At 37.9% G+C, this 27,696-nt stretch overlaps 1 protein-coding gene and 1 long non-coding RNA gene across 3 annotated transcripts; both read right to left on the reverse strand.

Moving 5' to 3' along the window:
- Positions 1 to 339: 339 nt before the first annotated feature.
- On the reverse strand, positions 340 to 2,243 carry LOC142181888 (uncharacterized). Its single transcript, XR_012710795.1, has 2 exons — positions 1,966 to 2,243; positions 340 to 622 (listed from the first exon to the last, which is right to left on the reverse strand). It is a non-coding gene; the product is annotated as an uncharacterized LOC142181888 (long non-coding RNA).
- A 9,010-nt stretch (positions 2,244 to 11,253) lies between these two features.
- LOC107801549 (protein ACTIVITY OF BC1 COMPLEX KINASE 1, chloroplastic) lies at positions 11,254 to 26,522 on the reverse strand. 2 transcript variants are annotated; one of them, XM_075253184.1, is made up of 14 exons: positions 25,986 to 26,522; positions 25,063 to 25,269; positions 19,211 to 19,300; positions 18,966 to 19,112; positions 18,338 to 18,502; positions 18,075 to 18,215; positions 17,813 to 17,992; positions 17,354 to 17,549; positions 13,755 to 13,882; positions 13,139 to 13,210; positions 12,121 to 12,233; positions 11,890 to 12,037; positions 11,746 to 11,815; positions 11,254 to 11,652 (listed from the first exon to the last, which is right to left on the reverse strand). In XM_075253184.1, exons 1-14 carry the CDS (start codon positions 26,226 to 26,228, stop codon positions 11,588 to 11,590), a joined length of 1,965 nt encoding a protein of 654 aa, XP_075109285.1. In that variant the 5' UTR covers positions 26,229 to 26,522; the 3' UTR covers positions 11,254 to 11,587. The 2 variants fall into 2 exon arrangements, with proteins under 2 accessions (XP_075109285.1, XP_075109288.1); XM_075253187.1 differs by lacking the exons at positions 25,063 to 25,269; positions 25,986 to 26,522 and adding an exon at positions 23,514 to 24,296.
- Positions 26,523 to 27,696: the final 1,174 nt, after the last annotated feature.

Consider the following 27,696-nt stretch of genomic DNA (forward strand, 5'->3'; position numbering starts at 1 on the left):
ATCATGAAATAATCATATCAATTCAATTTAACAATGTTATTAAAGCACCTATATAATACAAAATAAAGAGTGATCCAACCTTTGACAGAGATTACCTTTTTCTTTAGAAAAATACCTAAGAAAATGGAGTAAATATATAGATCTCCTCCTTTGCATATGTCACGATCCAATTTAGGAATCACCGGCACTTAGGAGCAAGTACCCCCAAGTACGCCTCATTGATATTTTACAGAAAATCGGACAAAACTTTCCCTGTTTTTGGACTATCCCAAAAATTTCTATGTTTCAATCAGCAACCAAACATCCTAATAGCAATTCAAATGACAATGACCTTATCAATTAACCAAAATAAATATCTACCTTTAATAATCATCCACTAACAACTAGAATACTACTTTATCTCCAAATTTGATAAGAATGAGCGATACTCAACATAAATTTATAATAACGAAGAATACTCAAGACACTAAAATATTGACTATGGAGCGACTCTAAGAGTTCAAAGAAAAGACCATAACAATAAATAAAATCTCCGCCCACGCGAACAAGTGCGAGGCTCACCAAGAACTATCAACATGTGCGCTCTAATTAACAAAATCCTCGCATGCGTCAACTGCTGTCTCTGTAAAAAAAAAAATAGCGGGGAATGAGTCGCTAGCTCAGTGAGTAATAACACTTAACCACAACCGTTTTTATTTGGGGACAAGTCAAAAACATGCTAGTATCTCAAACAGAAAATAACATAAAAATGCCCTTTTCGAAATAATAAATAATTTTCAGTCTCATCATGTTTTTCTTGTAGTATAATACAATCAATAATTTAGTAATATACTCGGTAACTACTATATAATATCAATATTCATATTTGGGAGGTTTCAATGAACGGATCATGTAATCGGTATAACTGTGAACTTCTTCGCAAGAAGTCAAATATAACGGTAGTCCCCACTCGAGGGAAATCCGTAACGTTATGCTAGTTCTATCTTCCCACTAGCGAGGGCTATAACGGTAATCGATAATTACAAGGTGCACCCGGTCTAACCAACCCGCTGTTAGCTACGGGATCCTTCAATTTCTACTCCCATTTATACTTCTCTCTGTAATCCGTATATATATATTCATAGAAAATATTTTAAAATAATACATGGCAATTCGGTTCTTATCAAATCATAAAATTTTATTTCGATAACAGTAAAACAGATCTAGTGACAACAGAAATATTTAAAACCACGGTAACCATCTCAAATAACTATTTTGGTATCATATCGAGTAAAAGACTTGTCCCACATGCAATTCAAAATAATTGGTAACATATTAATATCAAAAATCATGTGTAAATCATGCAAGTTATGAAAATACAAATTGCGATAATATTAATACTCACACCTTCATACCAACTAGCCAGAACTCTGACGTCTTATCGATCCAAATGCTCAATTTGTGTACAATCTATAAATCAATATAAATCTAGTGTTATCACTCTTGAACTTTGTAATCTATCTCACTTTCAGTAGATGTTTTTTCATCGCTTATCACCGACATCTTGTTTCCACTTTACCACATTCATTAGACTATGTATCATCTTTATATAAAAATGAAAAATAACTATCTATCGCTAATTTATTCTTCCAAAATTAAAATCTTTGTACTACTCTTTTACTAAATCATAGAAGGAATTTACAGAATTAGTAATAATAAGTTTACATCTTGTATCCTCTTAATAAATTGTTAAAAATATAACCAATAAATTATGTTCTTTGTTGCTATCTCCATATTATTCTAAATAATCATTTGATTTTTTTCCCCAACTAATCCATCAAATATATAAAAAAAATAATCTGATTTCTTGTTCATGAACATTCTTGCATCCAAATCAATTGGAACTCACTGAGTTACTAGTATCACTATTTAACTGAAATCATGATAAATCAAGGACACTCATATCAATGGAATAATAAGATTTACCTTGAATTTAGAAATAACAATGGTTGAGAATAATAATATTGAAGCACCAGGTTGCTAGCAGCTATGGAACTCTGCTTGATTTTCTCCTACTTTGGAACTCTAAGCTTCATTGCTTTCTCCTCTATGTTTTTTTTTTCTTTCTATGCTTTAGCTTCTGCTGCTTCTTTGCCGCAGCTTTGCTGCAATTCCCCTTTCCCCTTTTTCCTTTCCCCCTCTTCTTTTTTTTGTTTTACCGTTCCAGTGGGCCTTTGCCCATCTTTTAATTAGGTTAGGTTCCCTTTTATTGTTAATTCTTTTTTTGTAAAACGTTATTTAAAAACTTATATGCTCTTATTAATATATAGGGTATTGCAGCATAAATGGCGTACGTATGCATTTTGACAAAACGTCAAAAATGATCATTTTTTATAAGTATTAAATATGGGCAAGTTGAATATCTTATTCATTTATGCCTAATTCGTTTTCGACCTGTCCATATTCGACTCCGCCCTCATGTTATTTATGTGGTGTTTGAATCTTATTTACGTTACTTGTATGCCATATCATATTGAAGCTCTTTGCCATTGCAATGCTATCATATTGTTCAGACGGTTCAATTCCTCGTTGTACGGTTGATGCTCTCTTATGTGTCATCGTACTTTCACGATCCAAATCTCATGTTAATGGGTCGTGATGGCACCTAGCCCCTAAGACTAGGTAAGCCTATCATACAATAAAGCCAAACAGAATATAACAACTTAAAGATTAAACAAAAGCTGGGAAATGTATTAAAATTGCCAAACACAGATACAATAAGCAACTCCCCAAAATCCGATTCTACTAAGTCATAAGCTCTACATAGTGTACATAGATCACATTTTGGGATACACTAAACAGTAGCAAAATGAAGTAAGATGGTGACTCCGAGGCCTGCGAGCGGAACAACAGGTATACCTTGAAGTCTCTAACCGCACGGGCACAACTCTCTAATAGCCAACACAATTTAAAATATATGGATCTGCACAAAAATATGCAAAAATGTAGTATGAGTACACCACAGTCGATACCCAGTAAGTATTAAGACTAACCTCGATGGAGTAGTGACGAGGTTCAAGTCCTAATACTCACTAGTCAAAAATAACCTAGGAAAGATATCAAAGGTTGACGACTGGAAGTATAACAAAAGGCAATAATTGTAATCTCATCAGAATCAGTAGTATCAATTTAATACAAGTAAGGCTCGGTTTCAACAACAATCATTAATGAGAGTCGTACACATAAGGCACCTCTTACCCACATACTCAATCACCATTGCATGGAAAAGACCTCGTGCCACAATATAAATTACACTTGCACGACAAAGACCTCGTGTCACAGTATATATACCACTCGTATGGAAAACTCATGCTATAATGTGAATCACACCCACACGTTAAAGACCTCGTGCCACACATATAATCTGATTCCATGCCAATTGTTGAAATTGCGTTCAACAGATTTTTTCAAGAATCAAATATAGTAATGCATGATAACAACTTTTTTTTTATTTCAAACAGTTACACTACCGAAAACTCAACCAATATGAAATAACAACTCCACGTAGATAAATTCATCTTGGCAATCAAATCATCATAGCAGAGGCATGTTAGAAATCACACAACAAATCATGTAAAAAATGCATGACACACATAAAGAAGTCATAAGCACAAAAAAGAATACCTCTTTTTCACCATCACACAAAAATCATCAATAAAATGCCCAAGCTATCACATATCATCCCCATATAGCCACACTTATCTCACCATGTGCGTAACAATAAAGTAAATATTCGCCTTGTATCACCACACGCGTAATAGCAAATCATCCCACCTTGTCTCGCCACATGTGCAAACCCGATATAACTCACATTGTCTCGCCACATGTGCAATATCAACAGTAACAATAGCACAACCGAAACTTGGTGCAAACACCCGAATATTCCGCCCAATAAGTCCACATGTGTCACAATTATAACAACATAACATGCCAATAATTGTCACGAAGACATAATTTTATAATCTACCAATGTAGTGCACTAGGACAATTCAATAAGGAAAAGCGGATGGGTGTTCAACATATAAGCATGAAAGCTAACTCAAATCAGTAACAATCTTACAAATGTCCAACTTGGACAATTTAGGAAATACGATCCTAAAACATGATCTCTAACATGGAACATCGACTCAAGTAATTATCCAAAGTAAAAAACATGTAATACAGGGACCTCTCAATCACAACAAGGCAATAAAAGTAACCACGAGTCAAATTCAATCATAAAGGCACATATACATTCGTGTGCACGCCGTTTACACATACCACAAATAAGTAATTAAGCCAAATCCTAAAGAGAATTCCCCCACACAAGGTTAGGCAAGATACTTACCAAATCAATAATCAAAAATAGCTATGTCATTGAAATTTACCTATGTCCAACTCAAATCTAGCAAAAATGACTTAATAACATCAAACAATGCAATAGAATTCAAGTTAAATTAATAAAGTTGTTATCTTTGTCCAATTTCCAAAAAGTCAACAAAAGTTAACCCTGGGTCTACCGGTCAATACCCGATTCGAGGGGTATTCAAGAGCTACCCATAACCTCACGAGTCCAAATATGTGATTAATTTTCAAATTCGAGTCCAATTCGACTCTCAAACCTTAAATTTTCATACTTTTAAAACATAGTCAAAAATTCCAAAAAATTCCTTTCAAATCCCATGATTTTGATGTTAAACTCTATAAGAAATCAAGTTAAAATATTAAAATTGAGTCAAAAATCACTAACCCAATAGCTAGATATGAAAATTCCCTTCAAAAATTGCCTCATACCAAGTCTAGAGCTCAAAATTGTGATAAAATGAGAGAAAGTCCGTAATAACCCAACCGGTCATTTTGCTTTCTAAGTCCTTGTTACCCTAATTAAAACTTCTCGTATGTTTTTTACTGTTTAATGACTTGCGAGGATGGTTGACTTGGGTTTGGAAGGGTTCAGGTTGAAACCGGAACATTTGGTTCCTTAATAGTGGCTTAAGATGGCCAAGTTTTACTTGAGTCAATATTTTTAGTAAACAACCTCGGAACATGGATTTGATGGTTTAGATAGGTTCGTATGATGATTTTGGACATGAGAGTGTGTTCGAATCGGGATTCGGATGATTCGGGAGCATTTCGGCGCTTAATGTTGAAAGTTGGCGCATTGAAGATTTTCAAGCTCTTTAAATTTGGTTTGGAGCAGACTTTGGTGTTATCAAGGTCCGTTTGAGATTTAAAGTATGGTAATAGTTCCGTACGGTGATTTATAACTTGTACGCAAAATTTAGCGTCATTCCGAGTAGTCTAAGTACAATTCGGCGCGTTCGGAGTAAGTTGAAAATCTTGAAGTTCATAATTTGATTCAATTTGGTTTTGGGGTGTGATTCTTGGTTTTGATGTTGTTTTACGTGTTCTGGGAGTTCGAGCAGGTCCATGTTATGTTTATGGACTTATTTGTGCATTTGGATGGGGTCCCGGGTGGCTACGGTGAGTTTCGGACCACCCGGATCTAAGTCCAAAAATCTGCAATTGCTGGTTCTTGTTTCATTTTCGCGATCGCGAGGGTTGTGTCGCATTCCAGGAGAAGGAAATTGGAGGACTGGGTGGGTGCTCTTGGCGTTTGCGACACCCAGTACGCGTTCACAGAGGTCTGGGACCTGTGGCCTTCGCGTTTGCGTGAAAGGGCCCGCGTTCGCATAGGGGAAATGGGTCTGGGAGGGGGGGTCAGCCTCGTTACTCTTCGCGTTCGTGAAGGGGGCCCTGCGTTCACAAAGCTCAGGCAGTCAAGCCTTCACGTTCGCGAGAGGGAGCCCACGTTCACAATGTTCAATTTCTGGGGTCTTGGGCAACTTGCCTTCATGATCGCGAGGCCTCTTCCACGATCGCGAAGAAGGAATGCCTGGGTAGTGATGTTTTAAAAACGAGACTTAGGCCATTTTCTCTTATTTTTCATTTCCCTTGGCCGATTTTGGAGCTTCTTGGAGAGGGATTTTCACCTATCTATTGAAGATAAGTAATTCCTTCCCTATGTGAGTCTAATACATAGATTATTTGTAGATTTTAACATGTAAAATGTGGAAAGTTTAGGAGATTGTTGAAAAACCTAGGTTCTGATAAAAATGGGATTAGACCATGAAAATGATTATGGAATTGTGTGGAAATTATATATTTCGGTTCGTGAGTTATGGATAACTTTTATTTATGAAAATTTCTGGAATCCGGATACGTGGGCCCGAGGGTAAATTTTAGGAATCTTCCAATTAGGGTTGGGTAATTACTCTAATAGTTAAATTATGAACTTTTGAGCATATATTGAATAAGCTATACAATATTTTGCTAGTTTCGGATTTCGTGGCACCGATTTGATGCTTTAGTGTGAACTGTGGACCGGGAAGAGACTTTGACAACGAGGTAAGTCTCTTACCTAACCTTTTAAGAGGGAATTCTCCCCGTAGGTACTATAAATTATTGTTTTGCTAATAATTGTGGGTGCTACGTGCGCACGAAGTGACGAGAGTCTGCATGTAGCTAAGAATCATGCTTATGTCCAGGTAGTTTTAGGACTCTACCGTGTATTACTTGTATTATTCATACTCAAATTGTTAGTTTAATTACTTAAATTGTATTTGATATTTGATAAGGGTTTTGTAAAGACCTAACTTCATTAATTTGAGTTTTGGCGAGTTATTTGACTGTTAATGGAAACCATGCCTCCTTGTGTATTATTTTTGCAGTAGCCGTTAATTGAAGTTTGTAGATTATTCTCTCTTCTTGTGGATCGGGCTGAACACCTCGACAACATAATAAATGCATCTATGGTTCGCGCCAGTCGACCCTCAGGCGAGTCAAGCCTTCACGTTCGCGAGTCCTCTTCTGTGATCGCGAAGAAGGAATGCCTAGGCAGTGATGTTTTAAAAACGGGACTTAGGCAATTTTCTCTCATTTTTCATTTCCCTCGGCTGATTTTGGAGCTTCTTGCAGAGGGGTTTTCATCTAGCTATTGAAGGTAAGTAATTCCTACCCAATGTGAGTTTAATACGTAGATTATAGGTAAATTGTAACATATAAAATGTGAAAATTTGAAAAACTTAGATTTTGATAAAAATGGGAGTAGACAACGAAAATGATTATGGAATTGAGTGGAAATTAATATTTGGGTTCGTGAGGTTATGGGTAACTTTTATTTACAAAACATTTTGGAATCTGGACATGTGGGCCCGAGGGTGTATTTTAGAAATCTTCCAATTTGGGTTGGGTAATTAATCTAATAGTTAAATTATGAACTTTTGAGCATATATTAATTCATACAATATTTGGCTAGTTTCGGATTACATGACACCGATTTGAGGCTTTAGTGTGAATTGTGGACAGAAAAAAGAACTTGACAATGGGGTAAGTCTCTTGCCTAACCTTGTAAGAGGGAATTCTCCTTGTAGGTATTATAAATAATTGTTTTGCTAATAATTGCGGGTGCTACGTGCGCACAATGTGCCGAGAGTCCACATGCTGCTAAAACTCATGCTTATGTACGGGTATTTTTAGGACTCTACCATGTATTACTTGTATTATTCGTACTCAACTTGTTAGTTTAATTACTTAAATTGTGTTTGATATTTGATAAGGGATTTGTAAAGACCAAACTTCATTACTTTGAGTTTTGGCAGGTTACTTGACCGTTAGTGGAAACCATGCCTCCTTGTGTATTATTCTTGTAGTTGCCATTAATCGGAGTTCGTAGCGTATTCTCTCTTCTTGTGGATCGGGCTGAAACCTCGGGCCGTCGACCTTGGCATAAAACATGCGTGATATAGCTCGGAGTCCGATTATACTTGATATTTCTTCCATGACTTGAGAAATTATAATTCTTGTTGGCTCTTATTTGTTGAAGCTAGTATGTAATAGTTGGAGATCCTAATTGACATCTAGTTAAAGAACCACTTATTTATTGTTCATTATTAGGTCATTACTCATGTATTCCATGCCTATTTATAATTTCTTCACTTTATTTATTAACCCTTAGTAAGTGTCGATGTCGACCCCTTGTCACTACTTCTTCGAGGTTAGACTAGATACTTACTAGGTACATGTTGTTTATGTACTCACGCTACACTTCCGCACTAATCGTGCAGGATCTAAGGCATGTGCATCTGGCGACCATTCAGGCGCGTAACCCACTTATCCAGAGGCTTAGTGGTGAGCTGTTCTTTATGTCCGTTCTACAGCGCCCGAAGTCTCTTCTTATTGTACTTATTTTCTGTCTATCTTACATCAGACAGCAGTATAGGAGGTTTTGTATATTCTACTAGTTTGCTCATGCACTTGTGACACTGGGGTTTGGGAATATTCTAGAAGACATTTTATGGTTTTGTTATTAAACTCGCTATTTTACTCTTTCATTATTTTATGCTTTACATTACTACAATCACCTGTTAATCGTCCTCTTATTAAATAAAAATCCATTACTTCAGAAATATTAAAATAAATAATTACATGGATAATTCACCATTGGCTTGCCTAGCAGTGACGTTGGGCACCATCACGACCTATAGTGAGAATTGAATCGTGACAAAGTCCCGAATGAACCAGCTATAAACGAGTTGCATATGTCGCATTCGCGACCAGAGGTAGTGCGACTACCGCAAAAGTGACCTCAGGTCATCAAATGCGAAGCCAGGCTGCCTCAGCAGCTATCGCAAATGCGATAATATATTCACAAATGTGAACCTCCCCTGCCCAGCAAAATATCACAAATGCGACTGTAATTTTTGCAAATGTGAAAATCCTCCAGGGACAAGCCATCGCAAATGCGATCAATGGTCCACATATGCGAACTCAGAGCATGTCGAAAATTCTAACCCAGCTCCGCAAATGCAAAATTGGTCCCCTGGCCCTACATCGCAAATGCGATGGGTTGTCTGCAATTGCGGACATTGAAATTGCGAGCCTAGCCTCGCAAATGCGAGACCTGCAGAACTAGCAACACCTGACCATAACAAAAAATGACCTGAAACACGTCTGAAACTCACCCGGGCTCCCGGGTTCCACACTAAACATTCACACAAGTCTAAAAAATCATACGAACTCGCTCGCAAGCTCAAATATCAAAATAACATTTGGAACTACGATTCAAATACCAAAACACATGGAATTCACAATGAAACTCAAGAATCGCAAAAACTATAACAAGCTTTTGATTCCTACCAAACCAACTCGGAATGACACCAAACTTTGCACAAAAGTTTCAAAAGATAGAGCAGATCTATTACAAGTCCCGAACTAAAATCCGAACCGGATAATCATAAAGTCAACCTATGATCAAACTTAGGAAATTTCTACACCTTCAAATTGCCAACTTTCGCCAAAAATAGCCAATTCAACCAAGAAACCTCCAAATTCAGATCTGGACATACTCCCAAGTCTAAAATCACCATGCGAACCTATTGAAATCATCAAAATACGAATCCGAGACCGTTTACGTAAAAGTCAAACCTTGGCCATCTCTTTAACTTAAAGCTTCTAAATTGTGAATTTCTCTGCTAAATAAAATCCCGAACTTCTCGAACATCAAAACTAACCAAACACACAAGTCTTATTGCCTCAAATGAAGCTACAAGTTTCGAACCACCAAACGGAATGCTAAAGCTCAAAAAGATCCGTCGGTCATTATAGGCACTCACATATACATTTGGGTTTCCTAATTTTTTTTATTAAAGAGAGAAAAAAATTCTTATTTTTTCCATTGAGCTATGATCAATTTTTTTGCTCCCTTGGTGCCAATATCAATTCTTAACAAATGGTTTACTCGTGATTGAAGTTAATTATCGAAGTTCGAGTTCTAAGTAAAGGCTGATGCTATACAATCTTGAATACCAAGTTTATTTCGAAAAAAGAAATGATAACTTAATCAAAGTGCACGAGTCTTGTTTCAAATTCAAGAATATTTTCAAAAGCATGTCAAGAAATTCATCCGAAGTTTCTATCAAATCGGATAAAACAACCCTAGGGTTATGGTTCTATCATGACCATTGTTGTTTGAAAACTGATTTTAATTTCTTGATTTATTATAATGGTTTATTTATTCACTCATGCCCTTAAATATTTGATTGCTTGATCACCAATTGAATACTACGAATCTAGAGTTGAATTCAGGAGAAAGAATTCTAGATTGCAAATAGGATTGAATAGAGCTTGTTTCTAAACACGTAGCTCGGGAAATGATTTCGCGGTTAGGACAGGGATATACCTAACAATCTTGCTTAGTTGAATGTCGTGTTCTTTATTCATTGATAAATTCAATACCGTAGCAATATAGAGTTGATATATTGTGGATAAGCAGGTAGTATTGTGGTAACATGTTATGTATATAAACGATTCGGTCAACTAGTAAACTAGATAGATAAAGAAGTTGAATTAGTTGAGAATACAATAGAATTGTTAGATAGCACATAACCTTAGATCGAGTTCATCACATCGATAACATAAAAATCTGCATTTCATCTATTTAAAGTTCGGTATTTGTCTTTTTTATTTTAGTTAGTTAGAGTCAAATACTCTTGGATCTAATTCTTATTTAGATAATTAGGATAGTTTAATCTAGTTAATTTAAATTATAAGTCTTTGTGGGTTCGACATCTGACTTTAGTCACTTTATTATTTGACAACTACGTATACTTGCGTGTGTATTTGGCCGCAACATTATGACTACATATTATCCTTTGGTTTCTTCCTACCTAACTCGAGTTCCTTCAGAGCGACAAGAGATGAAAAGTTGAAAAACCAGTGTGCGTCCATTAACAAGTTAAAGAAGTATCTGAATTGGTTATAGTATTATTCATTGAGAGATGTTCAATAAACGAGTACGAAAACTATAGAATAATTTTCACATATAATTACTTAGCATTTGTACGTACTTTATTTGCATACCCTTTTAAATATGGTTTGCATCTTGATAACATTACACGCACTAGACGAACCAAGAGGCGAGAGTAATTAATGGTTAAGAACGAGTAAGTTAAAATTACTTAAAGTTCTCAGGAATTAATGAAGTGATGGCTACGTTGCATGAATTAGTCTTTAGATGTAGCTTGCATCTTGGTAACATTATAAGCACAAATATATGCAGGCACCAAGTTTATACATGCCAAAAGGCTTATTATATGCAGAACAGTAGTGAGAAGGGGATATGGACTTGCAATGAGCATTTCAAACAAAATAAAATCAAGAAAAATAGGTGCCCGGTTTTCAGCAAACAAGAACTGCATAAGAATCACTACTATACATGATGCTCTCTTTTCGATACGTTTGCACGTTGCATCATACCTGTGAAATTTTGGTGTTATCAACACGAATTTCTCATATTACACGACTTTCATATCTTTACTGCTTCCCCTGTAACTATACAAATATATTTACCCAAAACTTTGGAGATTCCACCTGGATCACACAGGAAAAATGCGACCAAGAGGAGAAGAAATAAGAGAAAGAAGGGAAGGGCGGAGAGGGAGAACTCAACTTTACATAAGGATAACAAATTTAAATATTATCAGCGTCGAGGAATACACTCAGAAGGGAACTATCGGTCTGATAATACAGAGGCACTCCATGAAAGCAATATATCTCGAGCAACAGATGGTAAGTCTGCAAAAGTTAAGACGCGTAAAGTTCGCGATGAAGTCATGAAATGTATGATTTACTAGTATGTAACTGGAGGAAAGGCTAATGGACTTATACCTTGTGCTAGTCCTAAAGCCATTGAAGGTACATCTACCTGGTCTTCAAGCAGTCTATATACATCAACTACCTGCAAGATACAACCGCATCAGAGTTGAGTATATTCCGTCATAGACAACTATGTATCAATCAGATATTACATACTTCTTCAATGTGAAGCTTGGAGTCTTCGGTCAAAGCAAGAAGAAGCTGCCTGCGAATTCCTTCATCAAGTATGAAAAGTCGAGCTCCATCCTTGATTGTGTCAGTGAGGTCTAGTTTCTGTTCAATCTTCAAATGTTTGCTGGTTCCTCTGACGAAAACATACCAGAAAAGTGTGATAACAGTGGAACACGATAACTATACTTCGCCAAACAAGGTTTGCCAAGAAGTTACCTATTATTCCCTCGAAATGCAGGGTTTTCGCTCAGTTTTGTGACATTTTCCTTTGCTAGAGTTATCAGGTTCTCCAGTTGTTTCCACTGGAAGAGACCATCCTTGAACAGAACCTAACAAGAGAACAATATCCGGAAGGAAAACAGATACTGTCAATAGCTTGCGTAGGAAATACCTATGCGCTAATTGATGCGGAAGATCAGACCGGACTCAATCAAGACACTCTTTCGAAAAGCCTCCCTCTTGATTTTACTTTCAATCCAACTACTATTGAATACAACAATATGCTTTACTTTTTGACCAGATACCTGATGACACAGTATGGTTTAAGAAGTTGACCACTCTCTCATTATAGAAATAATTTTGACTCTTGAGCTGGATAATCCACGAGTTAGCTATCACGAGATTAACAGTTGAACTTCAATCTGATCCGACCTATCAGAACACAACGCTAGTTGCAAAAGCAAGGATTATATGGAGCAGATTGGATCCATTTTCTACAAGATAAACTTTATGTCCATCCGGATTGGTTGCATTTCCACCCATACTTCCTATTGGTTGCCTCTGGATATACAATTCATCGTATACTAAATGAATGGTAATATAGAGTACATGTTCCATATAATTAAATTTGACACTGATTTCCAGAAAACGTTAAGGCGTCAGCCATAAATATCAAAAGTTAAGTATATCATAACTGTCGAGCCATGGTCCCCAACAAGTCAAGTCAGATAAGCCATAGAACTGGAAATACCATTATTTAGGGATGTCTCAGAATGATGTCATTCACTCATGCAACTCCTTGTCTTCATTCTGTCGTTATTTTTGAATAGCTTATCGAGAACTATCTCAGGTCTAAATTTACACTTGTTAAAGATTAACATATAAAAATATCTTTTATGTTGACACCAAATCATCCAACTTCGACAAAAGAGTTTCAGAAAGGTTGACTAAGAGGTTAAATAGAAAATACTACGCTCTTCATAAAGCATGGTACAATGAGAGAAGATTAACCAACCTGTATAAGGCGTTCACGTAAAGCTGGGTTAGGATCTGTTAGGAGACGCTTTGCCACATAAGGATAGGCTACCTGGAATGATGTTCATGATTATTAATAGCATAAACATACGAAAAAAGGTATGCAAAAAATAGCATGCATAAAAGAGTAAGATTACTAGAATCAAATATTTTCAGCAGAAGGCCTCCTCATATTATTTGACAACATGTCATGACAAAAATGGGCGAATGCTTAAAAATCAAAACAGCCCTATGATTCATCGATTAATAAAATTTGCCTGTAGCCTTAATTGCTACACTGTCTAAAAAGCAGGGTAGAGATTACAGAATGTGCTTCAGTAGAATTTTCAAGGGGCCATGAGTATGAGCTAAAGTCTACTTTAGTCCAGAGTGATACCAAACTTCAAAATTATTTCCAAGCAGGTCTTTTTCTTTTCTTTTTTTAAATCAAACTTAGTGTCAGCGGATCAACAGGTTCAATTTTTATTCAAATGAGTAGTGGAGAAATTTTTCTGCTTTTCCGACCAACAGCATTACCAAATGGCTTATTAAACGATAAAATAATAGTAAACATGCATTTTTCCAAAAGTTGCGAGATAAGAAGCTAGATGTTTCACCTCCAGAAACTTGAAATCTGGTTCCAGGGTCAAACAAATGCCTTCTTGAGTCAATAGGGAGCGAATAACGAGAGAAAACCTTTCTGGTATCCGGATAGGATAGTTGTAAACTAGTTGATTGAATTTGCCTGCATGAGAGTATTATTTACATTGTTAGAGACCAGATTGAACTTTATCTCTGGCAGCACTTACATCATATATTTCAATTGATAAATCCAGGAGTCTTCAAACAGCAAAGAATAAAAAATTACTGGTGCAATCTTAATTAGCCGAATTGATCGTCACAAATGCCAATCATTAGAAGATAAAATGTTCCAAATGGTCACATGGAGTTACTGAACTCAAATTAGGTTAACAACATAGGCCTCCATGTAGCCACTTTGCAGTTAGACAAATAGGATAGTCAATCTCTATAAAAGTCTCATAATGCTTGTTTTTGACTAAGCAAAACAGATTAGTAACCATACAGTCTACAAAGCATTGTCGCAACAGATGAAAAAAATAGGAACTATTTAGAGCTGTATTTTCATTATATCTAATTTCTTTTAACCTATAAAGCGTTTGGTACGAAGGAAAATGTTTTCTAGGGAAATAAGCGGTTTCCTCACTTATTTATCAGTGTTTGGTTGGTGACTAGATAATTTTCGTAAAACAATATTCATTAAGGATTGATACTAATGTCAGTTGGATAGTGTTTCATCGAGTATTAAATGTTGATAATTATATTTAAGTGTTGGTTGGAGCAAGTGATATGGAGTAAGAATTGGGATTATCGTAAAGGAAAATGACTTCCGCCTATAAGTGAAGGAAGTTACTTTCCTCCTGGTAAAAATATTTTCCGGAACAAACACTAAAAATGACTTCGTCATGGAATTTTCCAATTACCAAATGCACCTAACTCCTTTTAACATCTTGATCAGCAAAACAGACGAATACAATAAACTGGTTTTCTTGAGGTTCTGGATTGCCAACTTAAGAGTGGTCAGCCGGGTATTCTATGCAAACTGGATGTGGAGAAGGCCTTTGATAAGCTAAACTGGTCTTATCTCTTAGCAGTTCTCAAGAAGATGGGCTTTGGGAATAGGTGGCTAAAGTGGATTAAGTTTTGCATCACTATAGTAAAATATTCAGTTCTTGTTAACAGGGGACCAGTGGGTTTTTTCTCTCCACAGAAGGGTTTGAGACAAGGTGATCCCCTCTCACCTTTCCTCTTTATTTTGGCCATGGAGGGTCTGAGCAAGATGCTTGACAAAGCCAAACAACTACAGTGGCTCAATGGTTTTCATGTAAGCCTGTATCCTGAGATTTCTCTCTCTGTCTCCCATCTTTTATACGCAGATGATACACTCATTTTCTGTGGGGCAGAGAGATCTCAAGTATTATATCTCAATCTCACATTACAACTTTTTGAGGCTATCTCAGGCTTGCATATCAATATGTTGAAAAGCAAGGTATATTCAGTCAACAATGTCCCCAACCTTGATGAATTAGCCGGAATCCTATCTTGTGATATAGCTGCACTACCAACTACATATTTGGGACTCCCACTTGGTGCTAAATTTAAATCAACTGAAGTTTGGAGTGGTGTGATTGAGAAGTTTGAAACAAAGTTAGCCTCTTGGCGGAGACAATATCTTTCTATGGGGGGAGATTGACACTCATTAATAGTGTATTGGATAGTATTCCTACTTATCTCATGTCTCTGATTCCAATTCCGAACAAGGTAATCAAGCAGTTGGATAAAATCAGAAGAACCTTCCTCTGGGAAGGAGGCAGCAAGGGTCACAAACTTCACTTAGTCAAATGGTCAAAAGTTACCATGCCAAAGCAACTTGGTGGACTAGGTATCAGGGACCTCAACATACATAATAAGTGCATGCTTATGAAGTGGCTATGGAGATATTGTCAAGAAGGGAATACGCTATGGAAACAGGTGGTAACTGCAATTCATGGATCTCAAAGCCACTGGTGCACCAATCTGTCAAGAAGACCATATGGAGTAGGGCCTTGGAAATTTATCAGGAAACTTTGGAATGAATTCTCTACGAATACCTCTTTCAAGTTAGGAAATGGCATCAACATCAGATTTTGGAAGGATAGATGGTTACAGGGGACTGTCCTAATGAATGAATTCTCAGACCTCTACCAGATAGCTAATGATCAAGATTCCTCTATCTCTCAGAATTGGCAAGACAATTGCTGGCAAATCCAATTCAGAAGGGACTTCCAAGACTGGGAAATTCCACAGTTGTTGAGTCTCCTGGCTAAATTAGAGGGATACTCAGTCAACCACAACATTGCTGACAATATTAAGTGGATGAATGGCCTCTACTCAGTGAAAGCAGGGTACTCTCATTTATGCTCAACTAATGAAATCATTGATAGATGGCCTTGGAAGTACATCTGGAAGACAAGTCTTCCCCCAAAGATCATTTGCTTCAGCTGGATAGCCCTTAATGGATCTTGTTTAACATAGGACAACCTTAACAGAAGAGGTATGCCAATTGTTAACAGATGTTTTATGTGCCGGCAACATTCAGAGTCCAACAGACACCTTTTGCTACATTGCTCAGTTGCCTCAGACATGTGGTGCATGTTTCTTTCTATCTTTGGTCTCAGTTGAGTCATGCCACAAAGCATCAGAGAGGTCTATGAATGCTGGTCTGGTTGGAAAGTTGATAGAGTCATCAGGAAAGTCTGGTAGATGATCCCTGCTTGTATCTTTTGGTGTGTCTGGACAGAAAGGAATCGCAGATGTTTTGATGGGATATCAACTCCAACACACAAACTTAAAGCTAGATGTCTCCTTTGGTTATTTAGTTGGCAGTATTTAGCCCCTGTAGATTGCCATATCAACTTTTTGGATTTTGTCAGCTCTTTTGCTTTAGCCTAGTATTTCTTTTCTTTTTTGTATCAAAGCTGACTCTTTCCCCCTCTTGTACTTCTTACATTTTCTTGATGCCTTTTTCTATAAAACTCATTACTTCATCAAAAACAGACGAAGACAATAAAGTATATATCCTTGCATCACACGAGTTAGGGCACTGGGGTAGGTTGCAGCACAAATTTCCAGTCAAAAGATTTTCTCATCTCTAAAAAACTAAAGTGTTCTAGGTGAAGCTACAAATACAATATTTCGGGCCATACCACAGGCCAATACTGTATAGTATCTAATCTCTTCCCAGGCCAAGGATGCTAATCAAATAAAACAAATTGATAAACCGAGGCAAGCGTGCACCAGTCAAAGCATGAAATGTCATACTTTAGACATACTAAGCTCAAATTAGTAGGTTATCAATTTCTAAAATACACAGTATCGAACGAAGGGAAACATTAAAACCAACAAAAAAAATGGCTTAATCTTTCTCTTGGTGCAACCAAGTGTGCTGGCATGCAAATTTTAGGTGTCATAAGGATCTGAACTATGAGAGCTTGTTGTTCAGTGCATCACAATGTCTCTCATTCTTAGCATATCTCCTAGCGCCAACTTCAAATAGCATAATTACCAAGTAATGTGCTTCCCAGGAAAAAACAAAAAAATTGTAGATGTTGGAAGCAGAGTGCAATTAACAGGAAACAAAGCGTGTGATTCAAGGTACCTGTAACACTTCTAAAATTAAAATCAGCAAGTCCTTTTTCAAGGGAGTTTTGCCATATTGCTTCTAATGCTGGAACAATGGGGGCAACATCAGTTCCACTAGCTAGGAATCCAAGCCTGGTAAAATCATTTGCCATCTCGCCATAGTCCTCATTCACCGCATGCACAACAGCATCAATCAGAATCTGTTTATTTTGCTGAAAAAGAGAAGACACGCAGATAGAATCAAATTAAGTTAACTTAATTCAGTGAACTTAACTAGGATAAATTTGGAGAGTATTTCATTATATTCACAAGGAGACGATAGAGTATTTTGTATTTACTTACCCTGTTCGTTAAAGAGAATAATTTCTAACATATTGTACATAACCTAAGACTTCTAAATGAGGAGCTGCTCTTGTAAATTGTTACTCAACTAATTTCACTGAGAAGTACAGTCAAATCACATCATATTATTTACCTGACTAAGCACAGCAACATTGCCAAAATCCACATAGGCAATGCGTCCGTCACGCATGGCAAAGACATTCCCAGGGTGAGGGTCGCCGTGGAATAGGCCAAATTCAAGTAGCTGCCGTAAGGCTGCACTAACTCCAACAGTCAAAAATCCACCTATATCAATTCCTGCCTCTCTGATTGCCTAAGTCACAGGGATCATAACGTATTAATATAAAGAAGACATCCCAAAGCATGCATTTGAGGAAAACTCTAAAGATCCACACCTGTGGATCAGTGCACCGGATTCCATCGATCCACTCCATTACCAAAACACGTGGACCAGAAAGCTGTCTGTAAACCCGAGGTATTTTAACAGTAGGATCATCTTTGAAATTCTCCAAGAAGTCTTCGATATTACGAGCTTCCTAAAGGGGAAAAAAAAGAGAAGGTAGGAGGGATATTAGAAAATACAGACGTGAAAGCCTTCCAATATAAGCAAAACTTCTTTCACCATTCAGTTTGCAAAAAGAGGAATGTGCAGCATTACCAAGGTATAATCCAACTCCTCCAATAGCTTCTCACCAAATTCATCAACTATAAGCTCCGCGTTGCACCCCAGTTTCTGTAGACTGATGCCATTCAAGAATGAAGCCAGAGTGCGGAAGAGAAAAAGATCTCTGTAGATGATAGGCTCTATCTGAGGCCTTTGAACCTAAAAAAACAAAAAGAGTAAACCCCAATTATGAATACCACTGCATCATATTGTTAATTCAATTCATTGAAGCTTCTCCAAAACAGCCAGAAGCTTCAAATGAGATGCATATATGTTAAAGGTGAAACTAGCATAAAGAAAAGGAATGATTAGATAACACAAAGGATTCTCTAGACTCATTTCTGCCAAGTTTCAAATACCGGACCTTAACAAATCTATAGAGCTTTTACTACTTGACTATTTCCAATGGCTATCCAGATATTTTTCAGCTATTTATGTAATGGACAATCATCTTTTTACTGTTACTCGTTCTGCAACAGGTATTTCTCCAAATGACTATAAAAGGAGATCGTTGAAAGTCCGGTTGACACAGGCGACAAGACGAGAACAGGCTTCAATGGTTTAGCAGTAAAACCAGGCGAGAGAAAAGAAAGATTGCAAGACCAACAGGAAAAGGCCAAACCTTTATGGCAACATCTTCCCCTGAAGCACGTAAAGTAGCACGGTATACTTGACCCAAACTTGCAGCTGCAATAGTTTCTGAAGAAATTTTGCTGAAAACAGCTTCAAGAGGCTGGCCCAATTCCTCTTCTATGATGTTAAAAGCAACCTACATTTCTACATCATTGTCAATGATTTCTGTTCAAAGGAAAAGTGGTCTATGTAACAAAGCATGCATCAACTGCACCTCAGTTGTCATCTCATTACCTGATTAGGAAATGCAGGAACGTCATCTTGAAGAATGCAAAGTTCATTCATGTAATCTTCTCTTATGATATCAGGCCTATTTGCAAGCACCTGTAATAAATACAATAAATAAATGACTATAGTTGCTGAAGAACAGCAAAACAATAGGAAATAACATCTAAGCTTAAGTGCACATTCTTGGCAAAAATCATGATGCTTAAACAAGTGAAGTAAATTCAGAGCACAAGTCCAGCATATTGCACTAATACTGACTATATATCAGGAAAAAAAGAAAAGCTCAAGTGTCACTAGTATTGACTATATAGTGTAAAACACAAATGTTCATTTGTTCCTTTAAAAGTTTGGATTGACGTGTATTCACCATGCAATATTTGTTTCTGCAATGACCCTTAGAAGTTCTAAATATGTTGGTGGTATAGTAATAAGCCACTGATTGACCCAATGTGAGACTCCTACTCATGCCAAAAAGAACGATGAACACTAGCAAACCGGACACCTTGCTTATAGTCATGTTGCTGAGTCACTAATATGTTGCACGGGCTCTCCGAAATGTGCGTGTCGGATCCTCCAAAAATGGATGCTTTTGGAGGATCTGACACACACACAACAAACTGTTAGCGGAAACGTAAAAGAAAGAACACAAGATTTAACGTGGTTCGGATCAAAATAATCCTACGTCCACCAGAGAACAGTTGTCTTTTTAATATTAACAAAGGAAGGGGAGAGTTCCCAATTACACTTAAGAGAATTTCTCTCTTAACTCTCTACTCACTACAATGTGTTGTATTATTTTTGGGATGGTTTCTACAAATGAAGCAGTGCACCTATTTATAGAGGTAAAGACCTCCTCTTGATGTCATTGGTGACATCAAACTACCTCCTCTTGATGTCATGGGTGACATCAAAGGAGGAAGCTTCCTCCTAGCATCCACACCAACTCTTTCCACCAACTCTTCCAATTGGCATGCCATTGTTGACTAAACATAAACCAACACCTTCAATCTCCACCTTGGTTTGCGTTTCGAGCGTGCGTGTGAACAACTCTGGCCAAAACTTCTAAGCTTACTGGGCAACCCCGTTGTAAGAAACAAGAAGAATCAAACCATTGTTGAACATACCACCTCCACCTAACAATTGTTCTCTTCGGAGTTGCATCAGTTGATGCCCACCCCCGCCAAGTCCTTGCAGTGTGCAAACTTAGCGAGTGGGACTATCTTGGTCAACATATCTGCAGCATTATCGTCTGTGATAACCTTCACGACCTTGATAGTTCCCTCTTCAACATCTCGAATAAAATGAAATCTGACATCAATGTGTTTAGTGCGTTCATGAAATCTCTGATTTTTCATTAGATGAATAGTACTCTGACTATCACATCTAAGAGTTGATTCCAGTTGAACCAAACTCAATTCCGCTACTAAACCTTTCAACCAGATAGCTTCCTTCACCGCCTCCGCTGCTGCCATGTATTCTGCTTCTGTCGTAGACAAAGCGGCAATCGACTGCCGAGTCGACTTCCAACTAACGGCACTGCCAACGAGGGTAAAGATGTATCCAGTTGTGGACCTTCTTCTGTCAAGATCTCCTGCATAGTTAGAATCCACATAACCGAGAATTGAAATACCTCCACCACTTTTTCGAAAGGTCAGACCAACACCAGAAGCTCCTTTGAGATATCTCAATATCCACTTGACAGCTTCCCAATGCCTCTTTCCTGGGCTGGACATGTATCTACTTACCACACTTACAGATTGAGCAATATCTGGACGTGTGCATACCATAGCATACATAATGCTACCAACTGCACTGGCATAAGGAATCTTTGACATATGCTCCACCTCATCCTCGGACTGAGGCATTTGTAACTCTGAAAGTTTAAAATGAGGAGCTAATGGTGTACTTACAGGTTTGCACGTATGCATATTGAATCTCTTGAGAACCCTTTCAATATACCTCTTCTAGGAAAGATGTACAACACCGTCTTCTCTTGAAATCTCCATACCAAGGATTTTCTTTGCAGCTCCTAAATACTTCATGTCAAATTCCTTACTCAACAATTTCTTCAAAGCATTTATCTTTGTAATGTTGTTAGCAGCAATAAGCATATCATCAACATACAACAGTAAATAAATCATTGAGTTACCAGACATCTTCTTGTGATACACACAGCTATCAAATGCACTCCTTGAGAATTCATGTGTAGTCATGAATGCATCAAACCTCTTGTACCACTGTCTAGGGGATTGCTTCAAACCATACAAAGACTTCTTTAGTTGGCATACGTGATCTTCTTTTCCCTCAGCTAGGAAACCTTCAGGCTGATCCATATAGATTGTCTCTTCTAGATCACCGTGTAAGAAAGCAGTTTTGACATCAAGCTGTTGAAGCTCCAAGTCAAATTGGGCAACCAATGCTAGTAGCACGCGAATTGAGCTATGCTTCACGACTGGAGAGAAAATCTCATTGTAGTCAATTCCCTCCTTCTGACTGAATCCTTTTGCAACCAATCTCGCCTTGAACCTACCATCTTCCACTTCAGGAATTCCCTCTTTCTTTCGGTAGACCCACTTGCATCCAACTGTCCTCTTCCCTTTTGTCTTTTCACTAAGACCCATGTCTGATTCTTGTGAAGAGACTCCATCTCTTCAGTCATGGCTAACCGCCATTGTACAGCATCCTTGCAAGAAGTTGCTTCAATATACGAGGAGGGCTCCAGATCCTTAATCTCTTCTTGTGCAGCTACGAACACATATGCAATCAAGTTTGCTTGATCTATAAGGCGTTCCGGTTCTCGTGTCTGCCTCTTCTCCCTCCCCTTTGCAATTGTGTATGGTTCATTGACAGCAAGTTCTTCAAGGTCTACATCTTCTGACTCATCTTTAACCTGAGTCTCTTGATCCTTTTCCTTGGCAAGCTCCACCGGAAGCTCCACCTGCTCGTCGTTCTTGTTTCCTGAAAACTCCACGGAAACTTTACGGGGATCAAGTATAGAGGATTCATCAAAGGTGACATCTCTACTAACTATAAATTTGAGTAAAGACAAACACCAAAGTTTGTACCCTTTTACTTCATCCACATACCCTACGAATATGGCCTTCTTAGCCCTCGGTTCAAGCTTTCCTTCATTAACGTGATAATAAGCTGGACACCCAAATACTCGTAAGTATGAATAGTTAGAGGGTTCACCTGACCATACCTCATTCGGAGTCTTAAAGTCAATTGCCGATGCTGGAGATCGATTGACAATATGAGCAGCAGTGTGAACTGCTTCAGCCCAAAATACTTTGGATATTTTGGCTTGTAGGAGCATACAACGAGCCTTTTTAAGAAGAATTCTGTTCATTCTCTCGGCAACTCCATTCTGCTGTGGGGTATGCCTGACAGTCCTATGTCTTGAGATCCCATGAACCTTGCAGAATTCATTAAACTCTTCATTGCAAAACTCCAAGCCATTGTCTGTGCGAAGATACTTGATTTTCCGCTCCATTTGATTTTCAACCGAAATCTTCCACTCTTTAAATGCTTCAAAAGCATCACTTTTTGCCTTCAAAAAATGCACCCAAACCTTTCGTGAGAAATCATCAATAAAAGTGAGAAGATACCTCTTTTTGCCCTTCGATGGAAGTTTAGAGGGACCCCATAAATCTGAATGGATGTAGTCTAGCACTCCTCTTGTCTTGTGTTTGCCAGTGCTGAAGCTGACCTTCTTTTGCTTCCCTAGAACGCAGTGTTCACAGAAGTCAAGTGTGATGATCTTCTCACCTTCCAAAAGGTTACGATTGCTCAACATCTCCAGTCCACTTGCGCTCATATGACCCAGTCTCATGTGCCATAGTCTTGCCTTGTCATCATTAGATAACTGCACTGTAGATGCATTTGCAGAGCCAACAATGGTGCTTCCGGCCAATGTGTAAAAGCCGTTCTCCAGCTTGCCTTTCAGCATGACTAAAGAACCTTTAGTCACCTTTATAGTTCCTGCTTCGCTCATGTACTTGTAGCCTTGTTCATCCAGAGTACTCAGGGAGATCAAATTCTTCTTCAGATCAGGAACATGACGGACTTGTGTAATAGTCCTCACGACTCCATCATGGCAGCGAACCCGAACTGAGCCAATGCCAACTATTGCACAAGTTGCATTATTGCCCATTACTACGGTTCCTCCACTTTTCTCATAGCTGCTAAACCAGTCTTTTCGGAACGTCATATGCAGAGTGCAAGCAGAGTCTAACACCCATTTGTTTCCATAACTACTATTATTATTACACGATGTTGTTAGTACATAATCATTATCAAAATCATGTACCTGTTCAACTGTGGATGCACTCGCCTTTTCCTTGGACTTTGACATTGGGCAGTCTCGTTCAAAGTGCCCCTTCTTGCCACAACCCCAACACTCTGTATTCTTCTTGTTCACACGAGACTTTGATCTGTGCTTTGATTTGCTCTTTTCCTGTTGGCTAGTCCGGCCTCTCACAAAGAGCCCACTTGCCTGGTCATCTCTATCTCCTTCAATGTGCCTCCGCACATCACTAGAGTTAAGTGCCTGCCGCACTTGCTCAAGCTTGATAGGCTCTTTGCTATACATCATTGAATTCTCAATATCACGATATCCTGAAGTCAATGAAAATAGCAAAGCACATGCAAGCGTCTCCTCCTCCTTTTAATTCCTGCAATCTGTAAGTCCATGACAAGTTTATTGAACGCATCTAAATGATCTTGTAACGAAGTACCTGACCCCATCTTAAATGTGTGAAGACGTCGTTGTAACAACATCCTTGTTGTCACTGATCGGTCTTAGTATAACCCTTCTAGCTTTTCCCATAACTGTTTGGCCGTCTCTTCGGTACCCGTACTCACTTCACAAAGCACGTTAGGTGCAAGGGATAGTTAGATTGCACTCAATGCATCCCCTTCAATCTTCTCCTTGTCGGGAGCTGATATATCCTTAGGATACTTTCCGTCAATAGCATGGATTGAAATCTGGATCTTCCAGATATTGAAGTTGTTGCGTCCACTGAATCTATCAATTTCAAACTTCATGGAACTCATCTTTGCTTGTTCTTCCTCCTTGGATCGTTAAAGAATCCTGTTGCTCTGATACCAATTGTTAGCGGAAACGTAAAAGAAAGAACACAAGATTTAACGTGGTTCGGATCAAAATAATCCTACGTCCACCAGAGAACAGTTGCCTTTTTAATATTAACAAAGGAAGGGGAGAGTTCCCAATTACACTTAAGAGAATTTCTCTCTTAACTCTCTACTCACTACAATGTGTTGTATTATTTTTGGGATGGTTTCTACAAATGAAGCAGTGCATCTATTTATAGAGGTAAAGACCTCCTCTTGATGTCATTGGTGACATCAAACTACCTCCTCTTGATGTCATGAGTGACATCAAAGGAGGAAGCTTCCTCTTAGCATCCACACCAACTCTTTCCACCAACTCTTCCAATTGGCATGCCATTGTTGACTAAACATAAACCAACACCTTCACAAACATTTTCGGAGAGTTCGAGCATCAACGATAACTTTCACTGCCTATTGGAGTTTCCAGCCAATGGGGTATGAAATGCTTCTTTGTTACACAATTCAGCAATTGTACAGCAATTTCTACTTTCTAGCATTTCTTCAGTCATCCACTAGATATTTGCACAATGCATATTCTTCTGCTAGCAGTTTGTTTCATCGTTAACTGTCATTTAATTCTTCTTCGGCTATACATACTTGTACAGAATCATTTTAAAGTTTCTTTAGATTTGACTCTAAATTTTACAATTTCCAAGTATAAGAAACTCGTCCACAAGTATAATAACCAACTGTTCTTGAACTTTAGAAATTTAAAAGCACCAAACCTGTCCTGCTTTGATGAAAGAAGGTCCCAAATCACACAACAGAGTCCTCAGCTGCCGAGCACGGAAAGGAACAACTTCTTCGTCACGGCCCACCAAATAATCATACACCAATGTAGTCCAATAGAGCCCCAAATTCCAAACAATCTCTATTCCTCTACCAACCAAAGATAAAATCTGTCCCCTTGACTCTAACACCTTGTTTCTCACCTAAAAACACAAATTTCCAATAAACACACAAAATTGAACATAAGACAAGCCCTTATCAAGAAAATGAATGCATAGGACTAGCACACCAACTCATACTTAATTTTCCAATATATCTGCTAAAATGTTACAAAAATTAGAGTAAATAATTATTGAGAGGTAATTCATACATTACTAATCAATAAATCAACAAAAGTAAAACAAAAAAAAAATCAAATAATCACAATGATCTTAATCAGATATACAAATTTAATTCTCCAATATACCCAAAAAATTAACCAAGAAAGAGCAAATAACTTTCGGGAGGTTATTCACATACTCCATATTTTTCCAATAAACTAACAAAAATTATCAAAATAAAAACTCAACTAATCAGGGGGTTCCAAGGTTTTTAAGCAAAACCAATTTCTCATAATACAAGCTTAATTTTTCCGGACAACCCCACAAATACACAAAAGAAAACTAGCAAATAATTACCAGAATTCTATTCACATACGTAAAATCAATTTTCCAGCAAACAATCAACTAGGAATAATTTTAAAATAAAACTGTTTCTAAATACAGAAAATGTCATCCTTTTGTTGGACAGACTAAAAAAGTCTAACAAGGACAGTTGTGTGGCTATAGAAAAGATGGGCAAAATGTGTTTAAGATTAAGCTGTTTCTAAATATAGAACCTGACATGACGAACTAAAAAGGAAAGAGTGACATTGACATACAGATTCAGGGGAATATTTGCGAAAGGGAACGCAAACACCACGTTCAAAATCAAGTTGCTCCAAAGCGCTAATCCTAGATATGTTCTTCACTTGTAAAGCATCACTTTTCTCTGTAGGAGAAACACTACTCACTGCACAAATTCTTCGGTTTTTTTTAATGGAATTCAACAGTTTTCTTCTGCTTTTGTACTCAATTGATGGGGTTATTGAAGAGTACAAGCAACTAGTGCAAATTCCCTCCATTTTCTTTTAATTTTGGAGCTCAAAATCAATAAGATAATATGGTGAAATTGAAGAGGGTATTGGGATTTTACATATATAATTATTAGGAAGAAATTGATTGAGAGAGAGTTGTATGTATATATGTATGTATGTGGTTTTAAGTTACAAGAAGTCATGCAAGTTGGAAAGTTCCGGCAAAAAGTGATGACCACATATTGCGTTGGTGATCAGAAAGATGGAAACTCAAGTAACTAACTAGCTTTCCAAGAAGTTGTACGGTATGCTTGGAGCGTTGAACCCAGTTATTTCTGGGTTAGTTTTTCACTTTTCTGTGGCAGCAAGTAAATTTCAGTAAGAGGGTTTCTCTAATTAAATAAGACATAATAAGTTGGTTCCATATTACGACAAACTTTGGAGGCTGGAACCAAAATGATGCAAATTTGGAGTCAAGGCACAAAAAAAATATTGATGACTTTTTTATTTATAGCGCATGTGTTGAATGCACTGTACATTAACGGCCAGCTACCCCGTTAAGGTATAGCGCATGTAATACATGTGCTATGCTTGATGTTAGCCCCTCGGCTTAATTGATCGAATATAACATAGGCGTGACGAGAGATTTACAGGATGGACCTCGGCACGGCCCTATGATTACTATGGCATCATGTTGACAAGGCTATCTGATATGGGCAGGTGTTGATGGGCATGGACTATAGCATGACGGCATGTGGCTAAGGTACCAAGGCATGACAAGACTATGACATTTGCGTGGTCATGGCAAGGTAAAGACAACGGGCAGCAGAAGCATAGCAAAGGCTGGAAAAACTAAGGCAAGCTAAGGCAGGCGTGGCAAAACAGATAGGCGCGGGCAAGGCAGTGTCATGGGCGAGTGGCAGTGGCAGACATGCGGGCAAGGCATGCTGCACGAGGTCTTGGCGTGAAGACATGACAGAGTTGGCCTGTTGGCGCCAAAATTCACAGGTTGCGGTCATGTGCCACGCACATGCAAGGCAGTTGGGCAGTTTCCTATTTTGAGCATTGAGTGGCTATCTGGGGCTGTGGGCAGTTGTTTGTTTGAAATTCGAAATTTAAAATCTCTTGCAGTTGGGGATGTCAACTGCCAGGTTTTGGATAGGGATGTCAACGTTGCCTATATATGTTAGGATAGGCAAACTTGTCAAGGCAGAGTGTTAACTGTTTTTGACTCCTTTTTGTAAGGTTGATTGTATGTGTTCTTTGTAGCACGAGTTTAATACAAAGTTGGGAAGAAATTCGTATAAACTGTGTGCCTTGTCTGATTTCTATATGCTGTCATAATCTAAGTGTTAAGACAAAATGTGAAGGAAAAAGAAAGAGGGTTGAGTCATTGTTATGTGACTGTCGTGCAGTGTCAATACAAAAAAATGACCTTGTAACAACTGGTATCAGAGCAATGTCGACAAGATCTTGGAATTATTATAGGCTGGAAATGCAGAACTTCGTGAAAGAC

The sequence above is a fragment of the Nicotiana tabacum genome, chromosome 1, assembly GCF_000715075.1.
Source record: "Nicotiana tabacum cultivar K326 chromosome 1, ASM71507v2, whole genome shotgun sequence".
Taxonomy (NCBI): Eukaryota; Viridiplantae; Streptophyta; class Magnoliopsida; order Solanales; family Solanaceae; genus Nicotiana; species Nicotiana tabacum.

What these genes read in the sequence shown, in the direction of transcription:
- LOC107801549 (XM_075253184.1), bottom strand. Translation starts at nt 26,228, where the DNA reads ATGGAGGGAATTTGCACTAGTTGCTTGTACTCTTCAATAACCCCATCA. An exon ending in GCAAATATTCCCCTGAATCT is followed by an intron (nt 25,270 to 25,985) that starts GTATGTCAATGT and finishes TTGTGTTTTTAG; the next exon opens with GTGAGAAACAAGGTGTTAGA. An exon ending in GGGAAGATGTTGCCATAAAG is followed by an intron (nt 18,503 to 18,965) that starts GTTTGGCCTTTT and finishes TTGTTTTTTTAG; the next exon opens with GTTCAAAGGCCTCAGATAGA.